This window comes from Centruroides vittatus, unplaced genomic scaffold (genome assembly GCF_030686945.1).
Source record: "Centruroides vittatus isolate TY-2023 unplaced genomic scaffold, ASM3068694v2 contig_3128, whole genome shotgun sequence".
NCBI lineage: Eukaryota > Metazoa > Arthropoda > Arachnida > Scorpiones > Buthidae > Centruroides > Centruroides vittatus.
The window spans coordinates 12,393-39,178 of NW_027122016.1; the positions used below are offsets into that span (position 1 = coordinate 12,393).

Sequence of the window (26,786 nt, forward strand, 5' to 3'; positions counted from 1 at the left end):
CAGATGATATATCCAGTCTCATCCTGATTCAATTCTGGGTCCCCCAAAGCAGTATACTGCCATCTGGACTGCTTAGTCATCACCGTCTGATGCCATTATGCTGTGATTGCATGGTAGGTTTGATAAGTAGGTTTTCATGAGTGACTGCTGTTGCCAATGAATGTCTCATCAAGTGTTATTGTGTTGATGCATTTGTTGTGTAACTTGTTTGATATGTTCAAGCATTGTTTGTGGAATAAGTTTGTTGTGTATAATTGCTCTTTTCTGATCAACATCTTTTTGGCTCTCTCACCTCAACAAGATGAAAGTGAGTTGTGAGAGAGGAATTATTATTATTGTTATTATAAGATGACATACATAATATACAATATGTCGAAAACTTAATTTTATAGCCAGTAATGTATCTGAAAGCCAGACTTTTTTGCAGGCTAAGATTAAGCTTTTTAACTATAGAAATTGGTCTAAAAGTAGACAGCTATGTCTGTCTCACGTTAAGATAATTATTAGAAATTAATTCTGACTTTAATTATATAATTTAGAAAAATTTTATAAGAAAAGTAGGTTTGAGTCCCACTTCATATCAATCAACTACTTACCACAGAGATACATTACCAGTTATTCTCCTTAACTCCTATTCAGTTTTTGCTTTTGTATCTATATTAATTTAGGTCATATAATCAATATAATCATAATTGTGACTATAATTTAATCAATTAAAGTTAATTCCAGTATCTAAAAAACCAAATTATTTTTAGATAGAATTATTATATATAATTTGTATAAAATTTGTTGTTATAAATGCTGGATTATATTGATGATAATATTGATTGAAATTTTAAAAATTTTTTGACAAAAAATTCTGAAAATTTATTAATCAAATTTATTGAAAACTTACAGTTGTTTTTAATAGTCGTAAAACTTCTCAATATGAATTTTTTTATTGTCATAGCTTGTATAATCAAGATTTTACCTTTAGTTAAGTATCTCTGTCGAAAACTAAAATATGGAACATGCTCTTTTGCCTATTGTTGTTGCTATAGATTTCTTTCACTTTCTTAATAAAATTGATGTTGACTGTCTTATTTTATATGCAGTAGAGAGGTGATTTGTTTTTTTTTTCTTTTTAAATTATTTGACAAATTTGATTTTAAATTTCTCACAAATAATAACTAAAAGTATAAAATTTCAGAATTCTGTATTTTTAATGTTTAAAGTTTAATATATATTTTTAATCAGTCACTGTAGATCCTTATATATTGATTGGATGACAATAACTATAGAAATTAACACAGGATCACATTCAAAAGCTTTGATAAGGCATTTTGGTGGTTTGTAAAAAAACTGGTTAAAACAACAAGATTATATTAATTATAGCTGACAAAAGCAGGGCAGAAATTAACTGTATAGTGTTTATTCAAAGTTAAAACTGAAACAATATTTGAACTTATAATTAATTTATAATTAAGTGATTTACAAATACATCAATATGTGAGCTTTGTATCAGTTTGAACATTTCAGAGATCAAAACAAAGATCTAGCAGTGATTGAAAGCAATTTGGAAAAAATGTAATGGTTAATAATTGAAATAAGTTTCAGTTTTGTGTTGTACAATATATAGTATAAATTAAAATAATATAAAAATTGGAATTTTTATTTTAAATATAAATCAATATTAAAAAATTTACTTTTATACATAGAATTATTTTATAAATGCCCAGTTTGTATAGAAGATTTAATCATTTACATGCATTATTTTAGTTTATTTTAATTTTTAACAGTAATTATAAATGCAAGTAATTGTTTTTAGATGAAAGAAAGTTGGGTGAAGAAGAAAAACCTCTTTTAGTCCAATTAAACTGGCATAAAGATGATAGGGAAGGGCGATTTTTATTACGTCGTATGGATGAAAAATCTTATGTAAGTATTTAAAAAAATATATTAATTAATTTCTATTATATAGAATTTTTAAAATATTAATTAAGACCAAAGTAATTAAAAGTTTTGTATTATTAAAAGTAATTTAACCAGATGTCATCAGATTTCAAAACCAAAGACTAATATAAATATAAATTAAAATGCAAAGATGTATTTACTGACCTTATTTAGAAAGGTTTTAAAAGTAGATAAGTATACTTTATAATAAAGAGACTGATTACATCTGTAAACTAATCTCATCTGTAAATATAATTAGTTTGTAGATAAAATTTATGTGATTAGTCTGTAGATAAAATTCAGTTTTATCTATAGATGAAGAGTTAGAAATTTAATAACAGACTAGGTCAAGAAAACTGTACCTTTATTAAAGAAATTTAAAATATCTTTCATATCAGATCTATTAATAGCATGTTTTTTAAGACTGAAAATCATGGAAAAATGTATTATATGAATTAAAAATGTGTGATCATGTATTTTAATATGAATTTATAGTTTATCACATTTATTTAATAATTTAACATATAGTAAATAGAAATTTATTAAATCAACAGAAGAAAAAACTACTTAAAGATATTATGTTATGCAATCAAAAAGAAATCAGACTGTTTTTGCTGCTCGGTGATAACACAAAAATAGTTTTCTTGACACCGGGATCTCTGCTTGTAATGTTATGTTAGTGTTGTGCTATGATTCAAGAATGAACTTGAATTATAGCACAACACTAACACAACAAAGAGCAAATGCTAGATTTTGCATTAAACTTAGGAAATCTACAAAGAGATCCTTGAAATGCTTTGGAAGGCCTGTGACAACTAAATAATGGATGAGACCACAATCTGCAAGACCCAAGAAGACAAGGCAAGTCAGAAGAACAAGATAAGGTCACAATGAGATTGTGTACGAGAAATTTGTTCCTACCAGTCAGTCAATTTGACTTTTACTGCAACATTTTGAGACAATTGAATGAAGACATTAATTATGAAAGACCAGAAGTGTGGTGCAACTAAACCTGATTCCCTCTATCATGACAATGCTCTTGCACACAGTTTTCAAAATGCAAGTCATTTTTGTAAAACAAAAAAAAAAAAAAAATGACTGTCTCCATTCTCCTTATTTGCCAGTTTTAGCCCCTTGTGACTTCAGTTTCATTCTGTGAGGTGAAGAACAAAAAAGAAGTCACAACAGGTGATGTTTTGATACCAGAGATCAAAATGTCTGCTGAAATGCAACAGGTACTTTGGAATTTTTGAAACTGACTTCCAAGGAGCATTTGGGGCTTGTCAGAAACAGTGGGATTGCTCTATAAATTTAGGAGACTGATAATCAATGGTGTGGCACCAGATTTAAATTAGTTAAGTATTAAAATCTTTATAGACCAAATCCAGTTTCTTTTTGATTGTACCAATATTAAGAATTTCCTTATCAAATGTTTTACATTTGATAAGGAAATGCCTATGGCAGTTTATTTTTTGAGAATGAAAAGTTCATTTTTGCAATTCATGAAGTCATAGTCATGAAAAATTACAAAAAAAACCATTTATTATTCAAATTCTTAGGAATAGCTCTATACATTATCTGATTAGTGAGATAACAAGGCATTGATTCGAAATTACAAAATATTTGTTTATACGGATCAAGCTCTTTACAAAACATTCTTTAATCCAAGACCAAAAACATTTTATAATTTTTACTACAATATTGGATAATAAAAAGTACACCGCTGCATTTCGATTGAAAAAATTTTTTCTGATAATATTTGTTCTAAGAAATTATTTTATGTTGACCAAGAAAAATCATAACATGCTCTTATTACATTTAAAATAAATATAATTCTTATTCCTCAAACTATATGAAAATTTTCAGTTGTACAGATCAAATGAAATCTTTTACGGACAAGCAATAATAAGCTTAAATTTGTAGTATCAAAAACAATTTGAAAAATTTTACATATTTCATTTATTTATCATAATAGTTTAAATCATATCAATCCACAAATTTTAATATTTGCATATTTGTTAAATGATGATGCAAAATTTCCATTGCAAAAAGCCAAAGAAGTTTAGTTAAGAATGACTTTCTTTGCTTAAGTTTAGGAAAAAAATTTTGATATATAAAGAATAAAACTAAAGAACTTTTATTCAGTATCATTTTAATTTGTTTTGAAAAATTTCAGCTAAGTAGGTGACTAACCTCAATTGTTTTAACTTGATTTCTGTAGCTTTTTGTAGTTAAAATTTTACAAAGTTTTAATACTTTTATTTACTTTTTTTGCACATATTTCCCAAAATAATTGAATTTATCATCTAGAATTTTTAATATTTATTTCTGTAATACAAATATTCAGCTATTAGTATTCATATCAAACTGTACTGGATGTAAATGTAATTTGTTGTGTTTTACAGTTATATCATTTAGGTTTAAATGTAATTACCTACAAATTCATTAAAAAATTGAATGAATTGCAGATTATCCTATTTGTTTTTCTTAGAAAAACAAATAGGATAATCTGCAATTCATATTCTGCAATTCAATTGAATTAATATTTTAGTATGAATTTAAAAAGTTAATTTGCTGAAGGTATTTACCCAATAAAACTATATCTTTTTTAATAAAGATTAGTAAAAAACTTAAATTCTTAGAGTAAATAAAACATCAATAAAAATTATTTTTGTTGATAAAATAACCTTTTAAAGATGAACTTTTAAATAGGAATCTTTTTAATGTTTTGATGGTTTTTTTTTTTTTTAAAATAAGAAATTAAAGAAATGTGAATAAATTATCAACTCATATTATTATTAGTGTCAGTTTGTTTTACTTTTTTACATTGAGGATATAGGCTTTGAAAACAATTTGTGAGATATGGACAAGATAATTAAAGTAGATAATTGTGTTTTTTTTCTGTTGACAATTTGTAGACCCTAGTTCCAAAATACTTTAATATGAGATAAATTATGTTAGGCACTGAATTCAACTTATTATGAAAGATATCAAATTTACAGACTATTAAAAAGCAAGAGAATTTTTTTTCACTTAAAATGTTTATAAACTACTATACCTAATTAATACATTAATAAAAAAATAAAGTAGCTCTTACAGTTATAAAGGCTGTCTGATCTTTGCTAATGGAATCATTTATTTTAGGATTAATTGTCTTGTTAATTAGAATAAGAATTTTCTTTTTGAAGCTTAATAATGACAGTGGAGTAATAATATGTCAAAAGAAAACCTTGTAGGAACAAACATCACAGTGTTCTTTAATAATCAATACAGTATTTCTGCATTTTTTCACATAAATAACTTAGTGTTGCTAGAATATAATATTTTATTCATATATTATTTGAAACATTATAGAATTTAAAACTATTGAGAATAAATTGAGATCATTTGTTTTGTAAGATGGATCTTAAAAAACTCTGCTAAAATTCATTTAACATTAAAAAATTATATGAGTATTATAAATCTGTAAATAAATTAATTGAATTGAAAATAAAAAATTTAATTATAGTTGGGCCTAAATCAGATAACAGTAATCAAAGATGATTTATCTAGTATATTTCAGAAATATTATGTTTGAACATTTTTAACTTCAGATATGTAGAATTCAATTTCAATAAATTAAGTTTATTGTAATGAGAAATTACTATATGTATATTTTAAATATGTTATTAATTGTATTAATTTTATTTGATTAGTTACCAAGCATTCCCGAAGGAAATAGTTTTAAAAGAAAGCTTTCAAAACGAGAGAAAAAAGAGAAGAAAAAACGTGAAAAGAAAGAAAAATTAAAGGTATTTAATGTTTTGAACTAAGATATTTTATAAGTAATTCAATAAATTTAAACTTTTTGTTTTATTAATACAAAGCTATAAATAAATCTCTAATATTTTAAAGCCATTAGATACTTTAAGGAATGCAATCTAAAATTAAAGCATATTAATGCCTACATCAGCTCAAACACCCACAGAGCTGACAAATCAGACTGACTGACTTCACAGGACCAGTGTAGGCATTACAATGTTTTATTTTTAGATTGTGTTCCTTGAAGATGAATCTCTAGGCATGAAATTATTTGAAATTTTTGTATAATTTTTGCTTTAAAAAAGCAGCTTTCTATAATAAATTATATAAACATATTATTTAATGGTTATTAATATCGGTTAAATAACATATAAACTTAAGACTGAGAAAATGAAAAAACTCAAAAGTTAAACATTTTTTTTGTAAGCCCAGCATTTATTTCTCTACAACACAAACATTTTTGACTCTTTTATGGGTCTTCTTTGCATAACTTATACAAATCAACAGTTCAATTGAATTAATATTTTAGTATGAATTTAAAAAGTTAATTGCTGAAGGTATTTACCCAATAAAACTATATCTTTTTTAACAAAGATTAGTAAAAAACTTAAACATGCAATTCTTAAGAGTAAATAAAACATCAATAAAAGTTATTTTTGTTGATAAAATAACCTTTTAAAGATGAACTTTTATATATTAAAACTTTAGAGTATTATTTCACTTACAAGGGAACTGTCGGAGTGTCATCTAATAGATTTTAATAAAATTTAGTTAATAATTACGTTAAAAGTATACAAACTCTATGACAAATTTCTAGTATTCACTAAAAGTGTTAATCAGAGTTATTAGCAATCAAATGTCGTACTATTTTATAGTACTTAAACACAAATATGCAAATTTTTAGAAGTGAAAGGGTTGCGGAGGAAGACGGCGATATTACGTTTAGAATAAATTCTGGAATTTTCAAAAATGGGAGAAGAATTAATAAAATTTAGTTTAATTACTTTAGTTTAATTAGAAGCTCGAGGCAGCTATAAAATTGTTAAAGGAAATCAATTAAAAATATGGGCATTACAGAAATTTCTTCAACTGAATAGTTCAATTAAGTTTACAGCTAGTGATTCTTGGGTTGCAAAATTTAAAAAAGAATATAGATTAGTATCTCGAAAGATTACAAAACTTGTAAATAAAACAAAATAGTGAACGAAAAGGATATATTAGTAAAAGCTGCGCAATTTCAAACAACAGTAAAAAATTTATTGCCATCTTATTCGCGTAACTTCATATTCAATACGGATCAGTGTGGTTTTTCATACGAAATGATTTCACCAAGAACACTTTCATATAAAGGAGAAAAAAAAAAAACTATTGGATTTGCACATTCTCCAAGTAATAAAGTTACACATTCCTACACTGTTCAATATTTAGTTAATGCTAACGGACAAGTTGTAGGTAATGTATTTATTTGCTTACAAGAGGCTCATGGAACCTTTGGACCTAGAGTTCAAGCATCGCTGTTCAATGCCCCAAACGTAACTGTTACAGCTAGCTCATCTGGCAAATTATCTACAGCAATTATTACAAACTATGTAAAAGACGTATTATCTCCAAATATAACAGAAAACTCTTTATTAATAATTGACTCGTGGAGTGGACAAACAAATATTAATATTTATAATACAGTATTTCAAACATCTACAAATCAAAATTCATGCGAAATATTAATTATTCCACCAAAGTGTACGTCTATATGCCAACCTTTAGATGTCGGATTTCATAGACAATTAAAACTTTTAGCTAAAGAAATTTTAAATGCTATACAATTATTCTGTAATGATTCTTCGATGAAATTGTTTTGGACAACTAGAAATGGCATTATAAAATTACATTCGATTCTTCATCATCAATTATCTGCGCCAATATTTAATAGTTTGATTAAACATGCATGGTTCGCATTTGGACTCATAAATGAAAAGTGTCAATTCTTAAATGTAAAACAAGTTTGTTTTTCTTTTTTAAACACTGACAGTTTAAATTGTGTCGAGAGTAATTGTGAAAATCTTCGATTTGTTAAATGTGCACGATGCCAACAGATTCTTTGTTTATTTTGCTTTGTTGAAAAATATCATGTAAATAGTTGCCCATCTAATAATTTGTGAATATAATAACTTTTAAATATATCTATTAAAATGTATTTATTTATTACGTTTCGATTGTTTTCTTTATATTTATTCTATCAATACTTTCATATTATATTTTATTGTTAAACAATAGTATATATCTAATCTTTTATAATATTTATTTGAGTTTCCTTATTGAGTTATTGAGTTTCCTATTTGTTATTCCTTCTTCTACTCTGTAAATGTAATACAGTGATACCTCTGTTTTCGTAGTGTTTAATACTAAAAAAAATTAAGAAATTGATATAAAACGAGTATAAAAAACTAATACGATGGTCTCCGAAACAGAATCGCCATCTAACTGTTTTTGATTGATCGAAATTAATTATAACTGTTCGGCCTCTTCAATTGTTTGTGGTCTCTGTTTCATTAGCACATTTACGCCTTTCGCTACATTAGCCTCCTTTTTGCTTCCTTTTTCGCCACAACGAAACTTATCGTGGATGCCGACTTTCCGTACAGTACATGCGACCGATTTCAGCAATCTTAATGCCGGTCACGTATTTTTTAATGATTTCCTTTAACTCGATTGTGTTCCTGGCCTTGTTCGAAGGGCTACTGACTTTGGAAACTTTCTTTGGTCCCACGATAAAACTAAAAAGAATGGAAGCAATGGAATTATTTGGCTAGACGCGCGGAGTAATGCTCATACAGCAAAAAACACCGCCACGATGACTTGTGAGCAGAAAAATGCGTGGGTTGCTCTTTGTTTTCGCAAAATTAGCAACGAGATCATGTGGAACTCCGACAAAATCCGAGGCAAATTTTTTGCAAAAAATGATGAAAACCAAAGTCAACGAAAATCGAGGCATTACTGTATCTTTCTCCGCGACCCTTTCACTACTAAAAATTTTCATATTTGTGTTAAACTACTATAAAATAGTACGACATTTGATTGCTATTAATCTTGATTAACACTTTTAGTAAACATTACAAATTTAATATAGAGTTTGTATACTTTTAACGAAATTAAACTAAATTTTATTAATTTTTCTTCCATTTCCAAAAATTCCAGCATTTGTTCTAAATGTAATATCGCTGTCTTCCTCCGCGACCCTTTCACTTCTAAAAATTTGCATAATTGTGTTAAACCACTATAAAATAGTACGACATTTGATTGCTAATAACTCTGATTAACACTTTTAGTGAATACTACAAATTTGTCATAGAGTTTGTATAGTTTTAACATAATTATTAACTAAATTTTATTAAAATCTATTAGATGACACTCCGACAGTTCCCTTGTTAGTCATAATTATATGAAGTGTACATTATGTTTTTTTCTTTTTAACTTTAGCTATTTCAGATGTTAATTAGCAAAATGACTAATGTAATGACTAACTTCTATTTCTTGACAATTTTATTTCATGCCACTAATTAAATTTTATTAAGTTTATTAGTTAACATTAATTCAATTCAGTGATGATTAAATAATTGAAATAATTGCTGTAGAAATGAATTTAATTTAAATATGAAATTATTGATAAAAATATTAATTCATTAAATAAATATTTTTGAGTTTTATAGTAAGTAGGCTATATGTTAATTTTTATTGTGTACTTATTATAAGTGAATAAAACTAATATATTATAAAAATATTGAAATATATATTCAGGTATCAGATGAGAAAAAAGATGGAATTGCTGAACGTTTGTATTCAGAACTACCAGAAACAAGTTTCACACGATCAATTTCAAATCCAGAAGCTGTTATGAGGAGACGAAGACAGCAAAAGCTTGAAAAAAGGTTGCAACAATTTAGACAAGAAGGTGGCACAGAAGCTGGTTAGTTACATTATTTATGAAATACAATGTAGTATTTAATTATTTGAAAAATATATAATAAAATAATTTAAAATCTTATTTCTAATTTAAAAATTTTTTAATTCTTACTAATAGATAAAATATTTTCACTAATTTTAAAATTTTTGATATAATTTTTAAATAAAAAATAATTGTTAAAATATTAGTAAATAAATTTAAAAATCAAAAGATATTTTTAAACAGTATTTTTATAAAAATGTATAAAACATGGCACCATTATTGTTGTAATTACATATTAAACTACTTGCTGCTAGTAACTAATAATAAACATTTGTTGGATATCAGAACCAAGCAGTTTAATGTAGATATATATATCTACATTAAACTGCTTAGTTCTAGTTAGTTATAATTATATATATATATAATTTAATTAATATAATTTAGAAGAATATTGTGTGTAATATATATCTAAAATTGTGAGATTCTAATTTCAATTCAGGGGCTTAATGGAGAAATGGCATTTCCATAAAACTAAAAAAAAAAAATGAGTCATTAACAAATTTGGATTTATGCATCATTGATCTGTCTTCTAAGAAATTTTCACAGTTCAGTTGAATAGTCACATTAATAAAACATTACATATTAAAATAATTGTGAATTGAAACACAAAAATCCTCTTTTTTTTTTTTTTTTTTTTTTTTATGAAAACATCCTAATATGGGATAGGCTGATTTTCACCAAGCCTGTCAATTATTCACTGTTGACTAGTTTTTTAACGTATTGCGTATGATGTAATTATTCAGAAATACATAATTTACATAATTAAAATATTTTTAATAGTTGTCTTAATATTTTGAAATTATTTGTGTGTAATGTATGTTTAAAATTTTTTTAGATTAATTTTGTTTAAAAATAATGCTCTCATTTTGACTAAGCTAATTTTCCATTAGTATATTATGGCATATCACTATATTACAGACATATGTCAGATATATATTACATTATTGCTTTTTATACTGTTTTAAAATTACTAATAGAGCTTGCAAATGATTCACTTTTTATTAATAAAAAATTAAGGTATTTGTCAAACATAATTTAGTTGTATGTATTTAAGACATATTAAGAATTTTTATTTACATAGTCATGTTATGATATTAAAAAGTATTAAATTAAGTTTCTTAAATTGAATTCTACTTTTACTTTATTACTGAAAGAATATTAGAGTTCAGTCTAAAGTTTTCAGGCTGCACGAATTTATGAAAATATTTTCAGCAGTTGTCAATTTTTTACAAAGATATGAAATTATAAAATTAGCTAGATTATAAAAATTATTTAAACATTATCAATATTAATTTCAATCATTATCAATTAAATTCAATATTTTTTTGTTTATTACTCTTTCTAAAATGAAAGAACAAAAACCCAAAAAGATGAACAGAGACAATTCATTACATTCATGAAGAAACTGCATGATATTCTTTTACATTCTATAATACCAGATGACAAGCACAGGGAAATTTTTTGTATTTTTTGTTACATTTATAAAGTTTAATTTTTTTCTTGAGATTTTTTTCTTAAAGAATCTGAGATAGGGACTTTTTTACAGTTAAACTTTCTCATTCTATTTTACAATGTTTTTTATCTAAGTTTAAATATAATTATATTTATAGTTATATAACTAATATTATTAAAGTTATATATTTTAGTTAGTTACATTATTTTCTTTTTATTTTTACTGTACTAAGTTTAAAGATGTTGATTTAATTCACTTTAACTACTGTCTCAAAATTGCATCCTAATTATTAATTTTCAAAGTGATAATTCTAAATTGCATTCTGCAAAAGTAAGTTGATATATCAATAATAACAATAATTGTAAATTTAATTAGATTTTTCTATTAGATTTTGTAAACAATTTTATGTAAATCAGTATGTATAGAAAATATAGTTTATAATGTTTGGGAAACTTAACCCAAATATTATAACTACACGATTACGCATAATTAACTGTCAGGTGAGAACTTTGGACAATGTATTAAATATAACTTAATTTGGACTAAAGGTAGGTGGTTAAGCTGCCATTTAATAACTACTTTAAACTTAAAATTTAAAGTAAATATTAAATTTATGATTAGAAACAGTTGTAAAGCTGATGCTATATGGTTTAAAAGATTTGTCTACTATAATTGGAAATCTTGGATCTTTTATATTGTAGCTATTAAGAAATTTAATATTATTATTGAAGGAATTTTTTTTTGTTATTTTTTTTCAGTTAAGTTAATATTGAGAATAATTATATATTTTAGACTTAAGAGTTTTTATATTTAATAGCACAAGTAGAAAGTTTATTGTTGGCAAATAGCTAATTTTCCTTATCTTTATTATGGACTCTGGTGAGAAGTATTTTCTTTTATTTCATTTTTTAAATCTGTCAAAATTTAATCTTGAAATATGAAATTTCTATATTTATTTTGCCTTTCTCATTTCCTTGATATATATGTCTGAACACTAAATATTTCTCTATTTTATGAAAATTCTTAAATATAATGGCATGGGGAAAATTAAAATAATACATTTTATTTCATTTTATGAATTCAAGAAATAAAATGATATAAAGCTGATTTTACAGCTGTTTATATCAGTATTTTCTAATTAGGTTATTAGAGTTATTTCCAATTAAAATTTAATGATTTCAGTTTATTGAGGTTGGACATTTTAGCAACCTGATTTTGTATTGAAGTATTCTAACTTTATATTTTTGAGATATATGACAAAAAATTAACTTCAGTTGAGCTAAACATTAATATTGATGAATTTATTTTTTTTTAAAATAATGTCAAAGGCATAAATTGCTTATAAAAATTATTTAATACACTTGTTCCAAATATGAATTTTTTTTGTATAGAAATTAATATTTATAGTATAATTTTAATATTTATAATATTAAATAATAATTAAGTAGAATTTTTAGTATAGAAATTAAATTCTGTTTTATCTTCTACAACATTTATCATAATATTCCTTTGACTTGACTTGATTTTATACAAAATTTAAAAATTTATTATTTTAGGGGGTACTTTAAGGATTTTTGGAGAGAATTTGAATAAAGACGTCCCATATAAAACATTGTTATTATCAACAAAAGATACAGCTGCTTATGTGGTAAAGGAAATATTAGAAAAATATGGACATGATAAAGAAGATCCTGTTCAATATTGCTTGGTGCAAGCTATTGTTCCTACAACCTCCGTTGGTATAGATGGAGATTTACAAGAATATCATAGTAATATACCTGGAGTTAGAGAATATATTTTGGATGATGATGATTGTCCTTTGGCCATTGAACGTCAACACAATAGATCCAAAGGTAAATATTTTGATGTAGTGTGATCAGAAAGTAAGTATATAATATTTTTTTATTTAAGAAGTTATAAGAGGTTTCTGATCAAGTATTCAGTCATGAGGGAAGAAAAATTAAATTCATTGATTATGATTTTATTCATTGTTTGTGAACTGAATTTGTGAAATTAATAATTCATGAATGAGGGATAAAAATTTAATTTATTATTGTGATATATATTTATTCTATTAAAATTATGAATTTTAAAATAAGGATATGATTTAACATAACTGATATTAATTAAGATAAAAATTATTTTCACTAATAAGCAGAGTGCAATTTGAAGGAGGATGAGGGAGATATTCCCTTTCTGCCTTTTGTATCCCTAACCCTGTAGAAATGAAAGTATCTCAAACCAGAGATAGCTTCTTTCCTTCTCTTATCAAACTCATACGTGTTTGAAAATTTTATAATTTTGTAAAACTACAAGTTTGATTTTATAAGCATAACTTTGTAGTCGTTATTTCTGATGTCTAAATTTTACAAATTTTTCCAATGCACTAAGAATACATACAGTCAGCAATCATATTATTTTGTTTTTCAATAGTGCATTTTTCATTTGCTTTGTTTGTGTGCCTACTGCTATCATTAAACATTCTTAAACATTGTCCAGCAGTAATGATTATTATAACTGGCAATGTTTAGGATAAATATACCTAGATCTCTTTTTGAACTAGAAACCCAATGGAAAATCAGTTATTGTGTCATTTTTGGCATTCCGTGCATGTTTTAAAGTGATTCAAAAAACTGTTACAATACATACAAGCTATCTGCAATTCGTTTCCTATAGCAGTAGTAAACAAAAGTTCTATTACCATGATCTTTGTAACATCCATTTCCACTTCTTAATAATAAAATGAGATATTATTGTAGGTCTAGCATACATAAACTTAAGTGATCATCATTCTCTAGAAATTTTACAAATCATGCACTGCTAATAAAATAGTATAAGATGATTTTGAATATTTTCAATAATTTGTCTTTATAGTTAAGATCATACTTGTATATAAATAAATTTTGAACAACAGATTATTACAATAATTAAAACTTTATTAATGAGAATTTTGAAAAATTTTAGTTTGACTAATATGACTTCTGCTTTAGACTTTGCCTTTGATTTATATTTCCAGAAATTTAGTATTTTTTTAAATGTATTTATTCTGTTAAAAATTATAGCTAAATATATTGTAGAAAAAATTGACAAGGAAATGTTTAGTTTACCAACTTCACAAACTGAATATATAATAGATCTTAAAAAAGAGCATATGATAGATCATTAGTTTTATATTATTAAATTAAATAAATATTCAATATATTTAGAGATTATAAATGATAAGTTTCGTACTTATTTGTAAAAAACATTAGTAATATATTCTTTACATTAATTTTGACTTAAATTGTCTTCATTTTGTTTAGGCATATTGATATTTCATGTAAAAAGGAAACCTGCTGATTATCAACCACGTAAAAGGAAAAAAAAACCAAAACCTTCCAAAGGAGAAAGGGATGGATATAAATATGAAGATTCTTTAGAGAGGCTGCCATATTTGTTAGAGTTAAATCCAGGTAAAAATTGATTCATATACTTTTGATAATTTTTACAAAAATTTGGAAAGTTTAAAAATAAAATTTTATTATAAATAAATTACAAATTAAAAAATAAATTAATTTTAGATGGTAGTGAAATTCATGGAGCACCAAAGAAACACAGATTATATTTAAATGTTACTGAAGTAGGAAGTGAAAGATCAAGTTCTACTGGAGGTCAATGTTTACAAGTATGTTTTAAAATTAATTTATTATTAAATATTTTAAGAATATAACTTTTATTCTTTTTAACATAATTTTCACAAATTACTAACTTGGTAATTAATTATAATGGTTTAATTAATGATACCCTTGCATGAAATTGAAATATAAATACTCATGTTCGAGCAGTTGTTTGGACCAAATGTTCAACCAAGACATTGTGTCATAGCTCATACTGAAAGCATTATAACTGTTACTCCAAGTAGTAGAGATGCAGAAACCTATGTAAATGGAGCACGAATATATGAAACTACTATTCTTCAGCATGGCATGATTGTTCGTTTTGGAAAACTTCATACTTTTCGATTTATTGATCCCGTGCATGATCAGGTCAGTGACCAAGTCAAAAAAATAATTAAATTTAATTACCCAAATAAACCCAGCATATAAATAATTAAATAGATAAATAATAAAAATTTATTAATTATATCAGTAATCCAAACAAATTTATCCCCAAATTTTGATTAATCATGTTTAATTTTTGAATTCTTCATATTATGCTTGTTTTCAGAAAAGAGGTGCAACACCAGATTTGCGCCAATCAACAGATTATCTTGAAAGGTAATTTGCCAATGATAAAATTGTAACTTGTAAATGTAACTTTGATAAATACCTTATTTTCATAAAATTTTTATAATAAACAAATAAATTGGACTATAACTTTTGTTAATATATTTTAGAAATTCAAGGAAAGAAGATCAGTTATCTATTCACCATGGTGGTTATGAGACAACATTTGATGCTGATGGCAATGTTGAAACTGTATCAACTCATTCAAGAGAAGAGCACATGTCCAGGAAATCTGATGATGTTCATTCCCATCGTTCAGTTGGAAGAGAGAGCACTCATGGTCATGGTAGTTTTGAAAAATATGATCAGCGTCGTGGTAATGATCCCATTTTACCTGCTGTATTAGAATTTTGGGAAGAAGGTATTACTATGTTTATTTAAATATATAATATTATTTGGAATTATATTTTGTAAATTACATCATAAATATTTAATTTAATTGCATTGAAAGTTTTAAAATTTAATGTGATAATCTTTGTCTACATTCACTTTTTATTGGACCAGGTAATATAACATATTAGATGATATTAAGTATTTAAAAGTTTAACTTCGAATTTTCATATATATAAATGATCTGAAAAAGTTTTCTCCATTGTAATTTTTTTACATTTAAATAATACAAGAAATTTGTTTAAAAAATGTGGTTAATGTTACCTATGGTATCAAGATATGGCGATGGGGAAATTCCCTACATTCTAGACGGCGACGGGGAAATTCTTTTTCTCTACGTTCTAGACAGCAACATGGAAATGTTTTCTACCCTACGTCTGACGTGGGCGCGTTTCCTGTAACCTCAAAACGGAGACGTGAGATTATTGGAGAAGATTGAATCTCCTCCAATAATCTTGAACGAGGATTTTATCAAGTAATGAAATTCGTAGAGGGTGCTTTGACGTGAATGATCGGCAATTATGCAAATTTTTTTTTCCCAAAAGTGGAATAGGCGTGTTGTCGTGCGAAAAGATTATTTTGATGTTTGGATACTTTTGGAATTTTTCTATTTTAAGGTGATTAATAATAATAATAATAATAATAATTTTCCTTTTGAATTTAAGCAATTGGAATTTATTTATTGAAAAATTGGCTAAGCGATTTTTGCATTTTTTGGAAAGATATTCCACAAGTTAGTCATGTCGAATTGCGATATTGAATTGGACGAATTTTGGAAAGAGTGTACTGGGTGACGATTTTACCTGTTAATTGAAGCAGAGTCTTCTGTACTAGGATTAGATGAAAGAATTGATGGCGGACTGAAATTTGCAGTAAAACTGGGCCTCCAACACACCAAGGAAGTTTGCCAGAAATGTGGCCAAACATGCAAATTGAGTTATCGCAACGACCGGAAATCATGCGTGATGTGTTGCTGAAAATGCTGGCGGAATAGTTCGGCTTTCGAAGGAACGTTCAAAGGGAAATGTGGCAATATGGGCAATATGTCACATGCGAATATTTTGACATTCATATGGCACTATATTGGTTTAGAGTGCACAACGAGTAATTCGGCAATTTCCTCGGGTATTTCTAAAAAGGCAGGCATAGACTGGTCGAACCACATACGTTTCGTTATGTTAGTGTCTTTACATAATCTGACATCGTTTAAAATAGGTGTTGGCAAAACGGTGGAAATAGATGAAACAGTGATATGTAAATGTAAATATGAGAAAGGACGAAAAATGAAAAGTACTAAATGGGTCGTTGGAGGTATATGCCAGGAGGACAAGACTTGTTTTATATGCCAGGTTAATGACAGATCTGAAATAAATCTGAATTGGATAATATCGAAATACGTGAATTCCGGCAGCATAGTATTCACAGACAAATGGAAGGGATATAACCAGTGGTGATATTCGAAATATTTAACAAGGGGTTCACTAGCAGAAAATTTTTCCCTGACAATCACCGACAAATGAAATGGAAGTTTTGAATAGAAATAAATACAATACCTTTTCTTGCAACCGTATATCTAACAATCAGTGGGCAGGTACCGTTAACGTAACGAGCCATGGGTGAAGGGCAGGTAACGTTAATATTTTAGTATATATTTTAATATGTCATCATCTCTCGAGATACATTATACTTTTTCTTTCGCTGTCCATAGCCCCGACACGTGTTCGACAGCCATCTTGTATTATCTCGCGCACGTGGCATTCTGGGATCTCTCTTATCACTGGATCTACTTTCAAGAACTCTCTTGAATCGATCGCGATTAAACCTCAATTGAAACGGTCGAGAGAGATTGCACCAAGACATACTCCCTGACCTTGCTCACAATCTAGATTGAAATGCTCAGTACGAACGGGGTATAAGGCTCTAGTGTAGTAGTATTACAGAGTATAATACGCATATTTTAATATATTTTTTTAAAAAAAACAAACCCACTGAGAAATGTTACGTGTGTTTAACAATGTTCGGGAAACTGAAAATTTTAACAACGGGTTCGGGCAAACCCGTTTGGAAAACTGAAAATTTTAACAACGGGTTCGGCCGAACCTGTGCGAACCCGCCGAATATCACCACTGGATATAACCACATAGACGACTTAGAAGGTAGAAGGGAAAAAGCTCAGTAACAAAGTAAGTTATCCTATTTTTTATTTGTATTTATTATTATTATTTTTTTTGTGATGGCGACCGGAAACGCGGCCACGTCGAACGTAGGGTAGAAATAACTCCCCGTCGCCGTCTAGAATGTAGGGTAGAAAAAATTTCCCCGTCGCCATATCTTGATACCATAGGTAACATTAACCAAAAATGTATTCAACTGTTATTCATTAATCTTTAGAATTTAGTTTTATAGTAAATTTACTATTTGACTAGAAATTCGATTATCATATTAATACTAAGTTTTGTGTTGATGATGATAATATTATTTTCTGTAAAATTGTAGGATTTATTGAAATTACTATGTGATAAATATCTAAAATTTTTCACAAGAATAAAGCCAAAGTTTAAACTCTGGAAATATTAAACTGATGATTGGAATAAGTTTTGAAGTATATTATTATAAGGACAAATGGGTTACATGCTCATCAGTTTTCTTTTGATAATATACATTCCAAATGAATAAAAAACATAGAAATTTACTTCTATCAGAAATATGCAAAATTTTATTATTAAAAGTTATTATGGTTTTGTACACACATTTAACACTTCAAATGTAATATCTAAAATCTAGTGACTGTTTAGAAAATGTTATATGTAATGCTTATGAAAGATTACTAGATTTCAGATATATAATTAATGTTTTTACTATAGAGGTTTTTTAGAATTGTTTGAAATAAATAAAAATAAAAAAAATAATGATGCTGCACAGTATTGGTTATCCAAAGAATTGATTAACCAAAACAGACTTCAGAGTGTACTACTACTAGAAATTTCAAAGTTTTACATAATTATGACCTTCTATAGTTCACTATTGAATTATCTCCTTATTATTCATTTTACAATTATATATATATTTTTTATTTTGAATTCAGAGTTTTGTCAGTAATTTGTAGATTGCAAGGAAAGACTTAGTCACTACTGCTTGGTTTTAATAAATTAGACAATTGTTTTGCTATTTCTAATTATTTGTATGTATTAAATTTCTATTTTTTTAATTTTTTTTTTAATTATTATACCAGAATTTAGTACTCTTACTTAATTTTAGTTATTTATCATCTTAATCACATTTATTACAAAAATAATATTTTTAAAAAAAATTGATTATCTGAAAGTATTCCATGCTGATTTTTGACACTTATATATTCAAATTTATTTTTCCTCTAACAACTTTAGCATTTTTTAAAATTCATATTAAGCTTGAATATTTTTTGTAATTTATGAAGAAAATATTGATTATTTAGCCTTTATACAGTTATTTATTTACTTTGTTTTATAGGCGAAGACAAATTCTTGAATGCAACAATAACTCAATTAGATCCAAGTCAAGTGCAGTTTAAATTAGCTCCTACATATACATTGTATATGGCAGCTCGTTACAGAGCATCTACTCATTTTCGTCCAGAAACAACACCTAATGAGAGAGCACATAGATTAACAGCATTAATGAATAAAGTTGCAAGTATGATTCATCAAGTTATACAAGTAAGTGCTTCCAAACAAAAAAATTTAATTTTGTATTTTCTGATCTAAATAACCCAATGAAAAATTTAACGTAGATAAAACTTGTTGCAAAGTCTTTTATACAAATAAATAAAATCAGTCAAAAAGTTTCAAAAATACTTTCTTTTGATGACTATTTACTGAAATTAAAAAATCTATAAGTAATATTATTGTAAAGTTATTTGTGAAGGTGAGCTTACAGAATTCCTAATTGAAATTTTATAGTAAGAACTTTTTGAAATGAAACTAAATATGAACAGAAAAGTATCTAATACTGTTTAAAGAGCTTGAAAATTTATTTAAAATTCTATCCTGTAAGTGAGAACTTTGTATCTTTAGAATACGTACTAACCAAAAACAGATAATCATTTGTTCATATGAGTTTGGATGATTTTAAATACAAAATTTTAATTTAAAAATTTAAATAAAAGAGTTAGCATAAATAAATATAAAGCAAAAATTTAATAAATGAATATAAAGCTGAAATTCATTCTACAGCTCAGAAATGGTTCTGTATGTACTAGATATAATTGTTTAAAAATTAAAATAAATTTAAAAAACTAATTTTGCATTTATTTATATTAATAATTTTATTTGATATTTTTAAAAATTAAAATCATTAATATCTGAAATTATTCACTTATGATTATCTGTTTTGAAATTGTATGAATTTCAAAATGAGTGTTCTCACTTATAATTAAAATCATAGACTGAAAACATTCATCTTCAACTTGTGTTCAACTCCAGTGTTAAAAAAGCTAAGAAACTGGTTAAGTAAAGCAAGCTTCTTAGATATTTTAATATTGGAGTTGGTTTAACTGTTTTTTACTATTACTTTAACATCCATATAACTTGAATTTTTGTATTTATTCCTTCTGGTGATTAAATATTTAATTTCAAAAATATTATTAACTTTAAAAATCCTGGCAGAAGCTTTAACAACCAGACTTTATTTTCATTACATTAACTATAGAAAGATTACATAGTACATTTTTCACCGATCACTAAAAAAAATAAATAAGAATATATATTTTTTAATATATATATTCTTTGTGTTTATTTAATTTTATTTATAAAAAATACTGGCGAATTTTACATAGTTTTTCCCCCTCTTACAGCAGTTTTAATTCAAAACAATTTATATTATTTTAGTTTAATAAGATTTTCATTTTTTTTTAAATATTAAATTTATATGTCTTTTTTATAAATCTTCATGAAATTTATAAAGATATCTAAATTGCTAAATAGAAAACCTTAATATTTTTTATATCTGTTTTAGACAAATGGCAAATCATAATAAATCTCAAAAATATTTTTACTAAGTCCTCATTTTATTGAATATAAGTAATTAACAAAATTTAGAAATTCAAAATTAAAATTAATATTTTTTTAAAATGCTTTATTTTAACTTTTGTGTTGTATTTTGTTATAATTATTAAGTATTGTTTTATATTGGCGATTTTCAACTTTTTTGTTTTGTCAATCACTTTGAACAAAATATTTGTAGCTTGATTATGTGGATTTATAAGATATAATTTTAATATTATCAAGTACCAGATAATTTTTGTTCTTCAATGAATTTGTGCTGGTATTTTTTTAGGATTTGGAAAATTCATATTCAGTTATACAAATAATTACCAATTTATTGCAAAAAATCTCCATAAGATTTAAAAATAAATATTTTTCCACAATATATTCACAGATTTTGTTGGTGAGAGTATCATGACACTCTCCTAGGACATTCCAGATGATGTCTAGACTTTCGTTTATATAACTACATTCTTATACTTCATACCTTATCTGCCTTGGTTTTTTGGTATGTGTAGTATATACAGCTTAGATTAAACTCTTTGTTCAAACCAAGCAGTTCGCTTTTTACTTTACTCTGCTGCCATACCCTGCATTTATCACAACAGATTTTTTTATACAAAAATAATAATTCATCTTTTAATGAGACAGTACAGAGAAATTTTATTATAATATAAAATGAAACAAACTAAATTTTAATTATACTTTTTATACATTTCTCTGGACAAAGTAATCACATTGTTTTTCCACATTTAGTAATATTTTATGACATTATGTAATTTTTTAATGTGAATTTCCTGAGGTTTATCAATCACCAAATGAGAACCACTGCTTCATAGAAATTATTTTTATTTTGCTTTATAATATTTTCAGAAAAAAATAATTTTCTCCATAAATAGAATTTATTGAATTTATACTTTAAAATATTATTAATATAGGATCGTTATAGAGATGCTGGATCATTGGCATTTTGGCTTGCAAATGCATCTGAATTACTTCATTTTTTAAAACAAGATCGTCATTTAAGTGCCTATACTCTTGATGCTCAAGATATGTTAGCTGAGAGTGTACAATTAGCTTTCCGTAGTTTAGTTACTTGTCAGCAAGGAGAACTACAAACTGCAATGCCTGCATTTTTAGAAGATCGTGATGACGTGAGTGAAGAAGAAGGTACTACAGGTATATGTTTTATTGTTTTTGATATAATAGATATAGTGTAATATAAAATAATAAAATTTTTTATGATTTTGTTATATTTAATGCTGTTTTCAACAGAGTAATAATAATAATTAAAAAATAGCAACAACTTATGTTAAAAAATCCATTATTATAAGATTATATGAAAATATTTTAATTTTTTAGCAGAACTTTTCATTTTTTAAAATCCATTTCTAAAGAACATGAGAGAAGTGCAAATCATCATTTTTCTCATCATACATATCTGTTAGATTAGATTAACATCTAAGAAATTTAAAATTTGTTTGAATTGTTGTTGATAGTGCATAATCATATCTTTCTACATATTCAGATTTTAACTTAAAATTTTTTAATCAAATGTGAAAATAAATATTTATCAGTTAAAATCTGAGTTTAGTGAAAAGATTTGATTTAAACATTTTGTATTATCTTTATTATGATCTATTTTACTTGGATGACATCATTTATTTAGAAATGCATTGTAAATAATAATAATACAATGTGTTAATGAACAGTTCAGACTGCAAACAAATTGGACAACAAACACTTTTGAGAAAGATTTTTATGTTCGGATAACTGACAGAAAAAACACAAGAAGCGACGCTGCATTTAAGATTTTTAAAACTATATTTTTATGGCATCTATACATGGTTTATGGAACGAGACTTTCACAGTTGTATACGTAACCTCTTTTGCACTAGTTAATTTCTGTTCTCTGAATTTTTGTAAGTGCTTTTCTGAGCTTTTTATTTAAAAAACTGATGGTATTATGGGGCCTAAAAAGAGTGGAGTGTCAAGAACTGTGTTCCCTATAGAAACTAAGCAAGAGATAATAACCAAGGTAGAAAGGGGCAGAAGATGTCTGATACTGTAGGCCAGGGGTCGATATAACATTATTAGGGGGTCAATTATCAAGCTTAGGCTAAGGATAAGGGGGAGCTAAGGATCAAGCTTATCTGTCTCACTGATTGTCAGTTACAAAAATTATTATTAACAAATATACAATAAATGAAAAACAAATGCAAAATTAAAAGAAATGTATTAAAATTGTAAGTGCTGTGTTTTGCTTGTAACACAAACTTTTTGGTGGGGGGTCGATGTGAAGTTTCGAAAACTTGTAGGGGGTCGACGATCAAAAAAGTTTGACAACCCTTGCTGTAGGCAGATGACTTTGACAGGTCTACAGTAGATACAATCTTAACTAAGAAAGATATAGTCAAAAAGACTCAAGCAGATAAAGGAGTAACAAAAATCATATCCGAGAAGTAAAGATGTGCCCCATCCATGGAAAAATGAAGAGACTGTTTTTAGTTTATTACATATAAATAAACATAGTAAGAAATTATATAATTATTTATTTATTTTTTGGTGTCTCCAGAATGAATTAATCAAATTCCCACAAAAATCTATGGCAAATCAATAATCAGTTAATGAACAATTTGGATAGCAGATATGGTCTTGGAACGAATTACGTTAATGATCACCCACTATATTTCTGTGAATATTGAATGAATATTTATTTTATTGTTTATATTTAAACAGGAGAGAGAGAGAGAGAGAAAACATTAAGAGAAAGAGAGAAAACACATACAAAAAATAACTTTTTCAGGGAAAATTGTTTTCTAGAAGAGAAATCCTTTAGATACTTCTACAAGATTTTGATATATGGAAATTTTTTCATTTGATTTAATTTTTAAAATATTTATCTACTGTATTATATAAAATTAACTTTAAAATCAATTATAATTATTCTTATTAGAATATTTATATATTAAAAATAAAAAAAATATTACAAATAATAATTTTGTTGTTTTTGTAGCAATATATTACATAAATTATCACGGATCTAAATGTTTTTTTTTTTTTTGTAATAATATAAACAAAAGTATTTAAAAATATTCATTCAATTTCCACAGAAATAATAATATTTACAATACAATTCTAAATAAATGATGTCATCCAAGTAAATTAAATTTTTTCACTAAACTTAAATATTATCAATTAAAATATATTTAACTTCAGTATTTGATTTAAGAAATTTTATTTGCATTAAATTATTAAGTTTGAATACAGTTTTCTCTGAAAAAATTCTTTATAAGAATATTTATTTATTTATTTGTAGAATAAATTATTTAGTTTATTTGAAAAATTTGTTAATAATTACTTTGAAAGTCATTGTTATTTTTTGTTTTTTAGCCGATGTTCTAAATGTATTATCAAATGCAATGTCATTGTTAAGACGATGTCGGGTGAATGCTGCTCTGACTATTCAACTCTTTTCTCAGTTATTTCATTATATCAATATGTGGCTATTTAATAAAGTTGTATGTGATGCAAGACCAAATTTATGCACTCGTTTGTGGGGAGTAAGATTTAAGAGAAGATTAGGCAGAGTGGAAGCTTGGGCAGAAAAACAAGGTCTCGAATTAGCTGCAGATTGTCATTTAAGTCGTATTGTTCAGGTACTAATAATCATTTAATATTATTTTTATTTAAATTTACACATCTTTACAAATGGTTTGAAAAATTTCTGTTAGCACATATTACTAACAGACAATTAATCTAATAAATAGGTTTTTTAACTTAATCACTGGCTATTTTACAAAATAGTGAATATTATTCAGATTGCTTTTTGTCTGTTGACTTATTTCCAATGTTTCATGCTAGCACATTTTCCTATAAACAGACTTATCAAACTGGACAGCCATGAAACAGAATAACCTTAAGATACTATTTTTTTCTATGTATTTATTATGATTAGATTTGTTAGGTTTGAAATGCATATCATAGTAAAGTTAAATTTAGCATATTTAGTAAAGTTAAATTTTTTATTTAACTTTACTAAAATTTAAAGATGATAATAAAAATATATCAATTATTATTTTTAAGTATAACAAAATAAATTTGTGTATTCAAACAAATTAAATGCACCCTTATCTTGGGGGATTGCTATCAACTAGTTTGAGATTAGAGTAGTAGAATACCAGTAATAGAACACATGGGCAATCTGCCAAAAGGATGATTGCCCATGTGGGAGGATTTTTGGGAAACTACCTTGTGGGAGGACTTCCAGTGGAAAACTAACCCCATTTAGGTGTCTTGGTTACTCACTTGAAGAAGACTCAGAAAATTCCATTCACTAGCCATTTGCCTGCAATCAACTATCAGTGTTCAGTGGTTTTATCCACTCAGCCAGTGGTGGGCTAACAAGGTGGGAATCTTTGATCAAATTGAAAGGATAAATTTGACTTACAGTGAAACATTATTTTTGATCAATAATGAATTGTATATTAATATAAACCACAATATATATTGACTGTTGACATTTGATTAAGTTATGTTAATATAAGTGTAAAAATTTTGCAATAGTTTATGAAATGCATTCTGTTAATCTTATCAGTTCTTATTTTTTTATTATAGATTTCTTTATCATTTATTTTTAAATACTGAGATTAGAAATGAGAAGTTTTGAAATATAGACATTTTAAAAATACCAAAAAGTAATCAAAACCATAAATTTTGACTTAATAAAATCTGTTTATAGCAAAAATTATCTATTGTATTTTATTAGAGATATATTACCAAGTCATACACTATCATAAATTGGAATACTTATTGAGAATAAATAAAGCATGAGCAGCTGTTTTCAGTCTAGTTGCAACTTTCATCCTTCAGATCTGATCAACAAGTTGTATTGATTAAATTGCATTTATATTATATAAAGTCAGTTATAATAATTATGTTATATGCTATATTTTATGCATTAGTTTCAATTATTACAAATAATATGATCTATTTAAAATTTTTCAAGGCTGCACACTTACTTCAAGCACCCAAAAGTAGTCCTGAAGATATTGCCTCAATAAGTTCTTCTTGTTTTAAGTTAAATTCTCTTCAACTTTTTACTCTTCTTGAAAAATATCAGCCTGTCCCAGATGAACCTCTAATACCAAGAGATTTAATAGAAAATGTTGTAAAGGTAAGAGTTTAAATTTAGAAATATTACTTTTAATATTTTTTATTTATGCCATATACTGATAATTTTAACACTATAAAATATTTAGAAGAAACAAAAGATTTGAAAAAGAAAAACTACAAAGTACTACATTAGACCTATCAGAATAATTATAAAATCTAAACTTATGAAAAAATTTAGAAATTGAGCAAATGATGGTGTATAATTCTCTGATAATCAAATAATTAAGTTATAATTAAATAAATAGATATATCAAAGATATTACAAACTTGTATTTGATACATAATATTTTATTGTTAAAATATATACAGCTATACAGAGTATTTAACAGTAGGGAAAATACTTTTGAGAATATGCAGTAAAAGTATAATACAGTGATACCTCGGTTTTTGTCGATAATCTGTCCAAAAACAATCTGCAAAATCCGAAACCGACGAAAACCGAAGCAACTATTTCCATATGAATCAATGTAAATTCAATTAATTCATTCTAGACACTCCAATATACATACCAAAAACACATTTTATAGATAATTAATATAGTGTTAAATACTAAAAGCAATAAGAAATTAATATAAAAGACTAATCTAAAGGAAAGCAATGGAATTGTTTGGCTAGACGCGTGCGGTAATGTCTTGTCTTGTAGAAACTAGTTGGATATGAGCTTCTAGCCTATATCGCCCCGTGGTAAAGTGTGATGATGTAATTGTCATGTAATAGTAGTTGTATGCATTTATGATGGTCTTATT

General features: G+C 26.0%; 1 protein-coding gene across 2 annotated transcripts in view; it reads left to right on the forward strand.

Annotated features, from left to right (window-relative positions):
• Positions 1-1,782: 1,782 nt before the first annotated feature.
• The window catches only part of LOC136973308 (afadin-like), a 76,715-nt gene continuing 51,711 nt past the window's right edge, over positions 1,783-26,786 (forward strand). Inside the window, exons 1-13 of one of the 2 annotated variants that reach the window (XM_067268037.1) lie at positions 1,783-1,917; positions 5,628-5,723; positions 9,529-9,697; positions 12,746-13,042; positions 14,492-14,641; positions 14,750-14,853; positions 15,014-15,214; positions 15,396-15,445; positions 15,565-15,815; positions 19,334-19,539; positions 21,804-22,044; positions 24,259-24,524; positions 25,874-26,041. In XM_067268037.1, coding sequence (XP_067124138.1) covers positions 1,900-1,917; positions 5,628-5,723; positions 9,529-9,697; positions 12,746-13,042; positions 14,492-14,641; positions 14,750-14,853; positions 15,014-15,214; positions 15,396-15,445; positions 15,565-15,815; positions 19,334-19,539; positions 21,804-22,044; positions 24,259-24,524; positions 25,874-26,041 — 2,217 coding nt within the window. In that variant the 5' untranslated portion in view covers positions 1,783-1,899. The remainder of the gene's footprint in view (positions 1,918-5,627; positions 5,724-9,528; positions 9,698-12,745; positions 13,043-14,491; positions 14,642-14,749; positions 14,854-15,013; positions 15,215-15,395; positions 15,446-15,564; positions 15,816-19,333; positions 19,540-21,803; positions 22,045-24,258; positions 24,525-25,873; positions 26,042-26,786) is intronic. The other variant, XM_067268038.1, reaches the window with a different exon arrangement.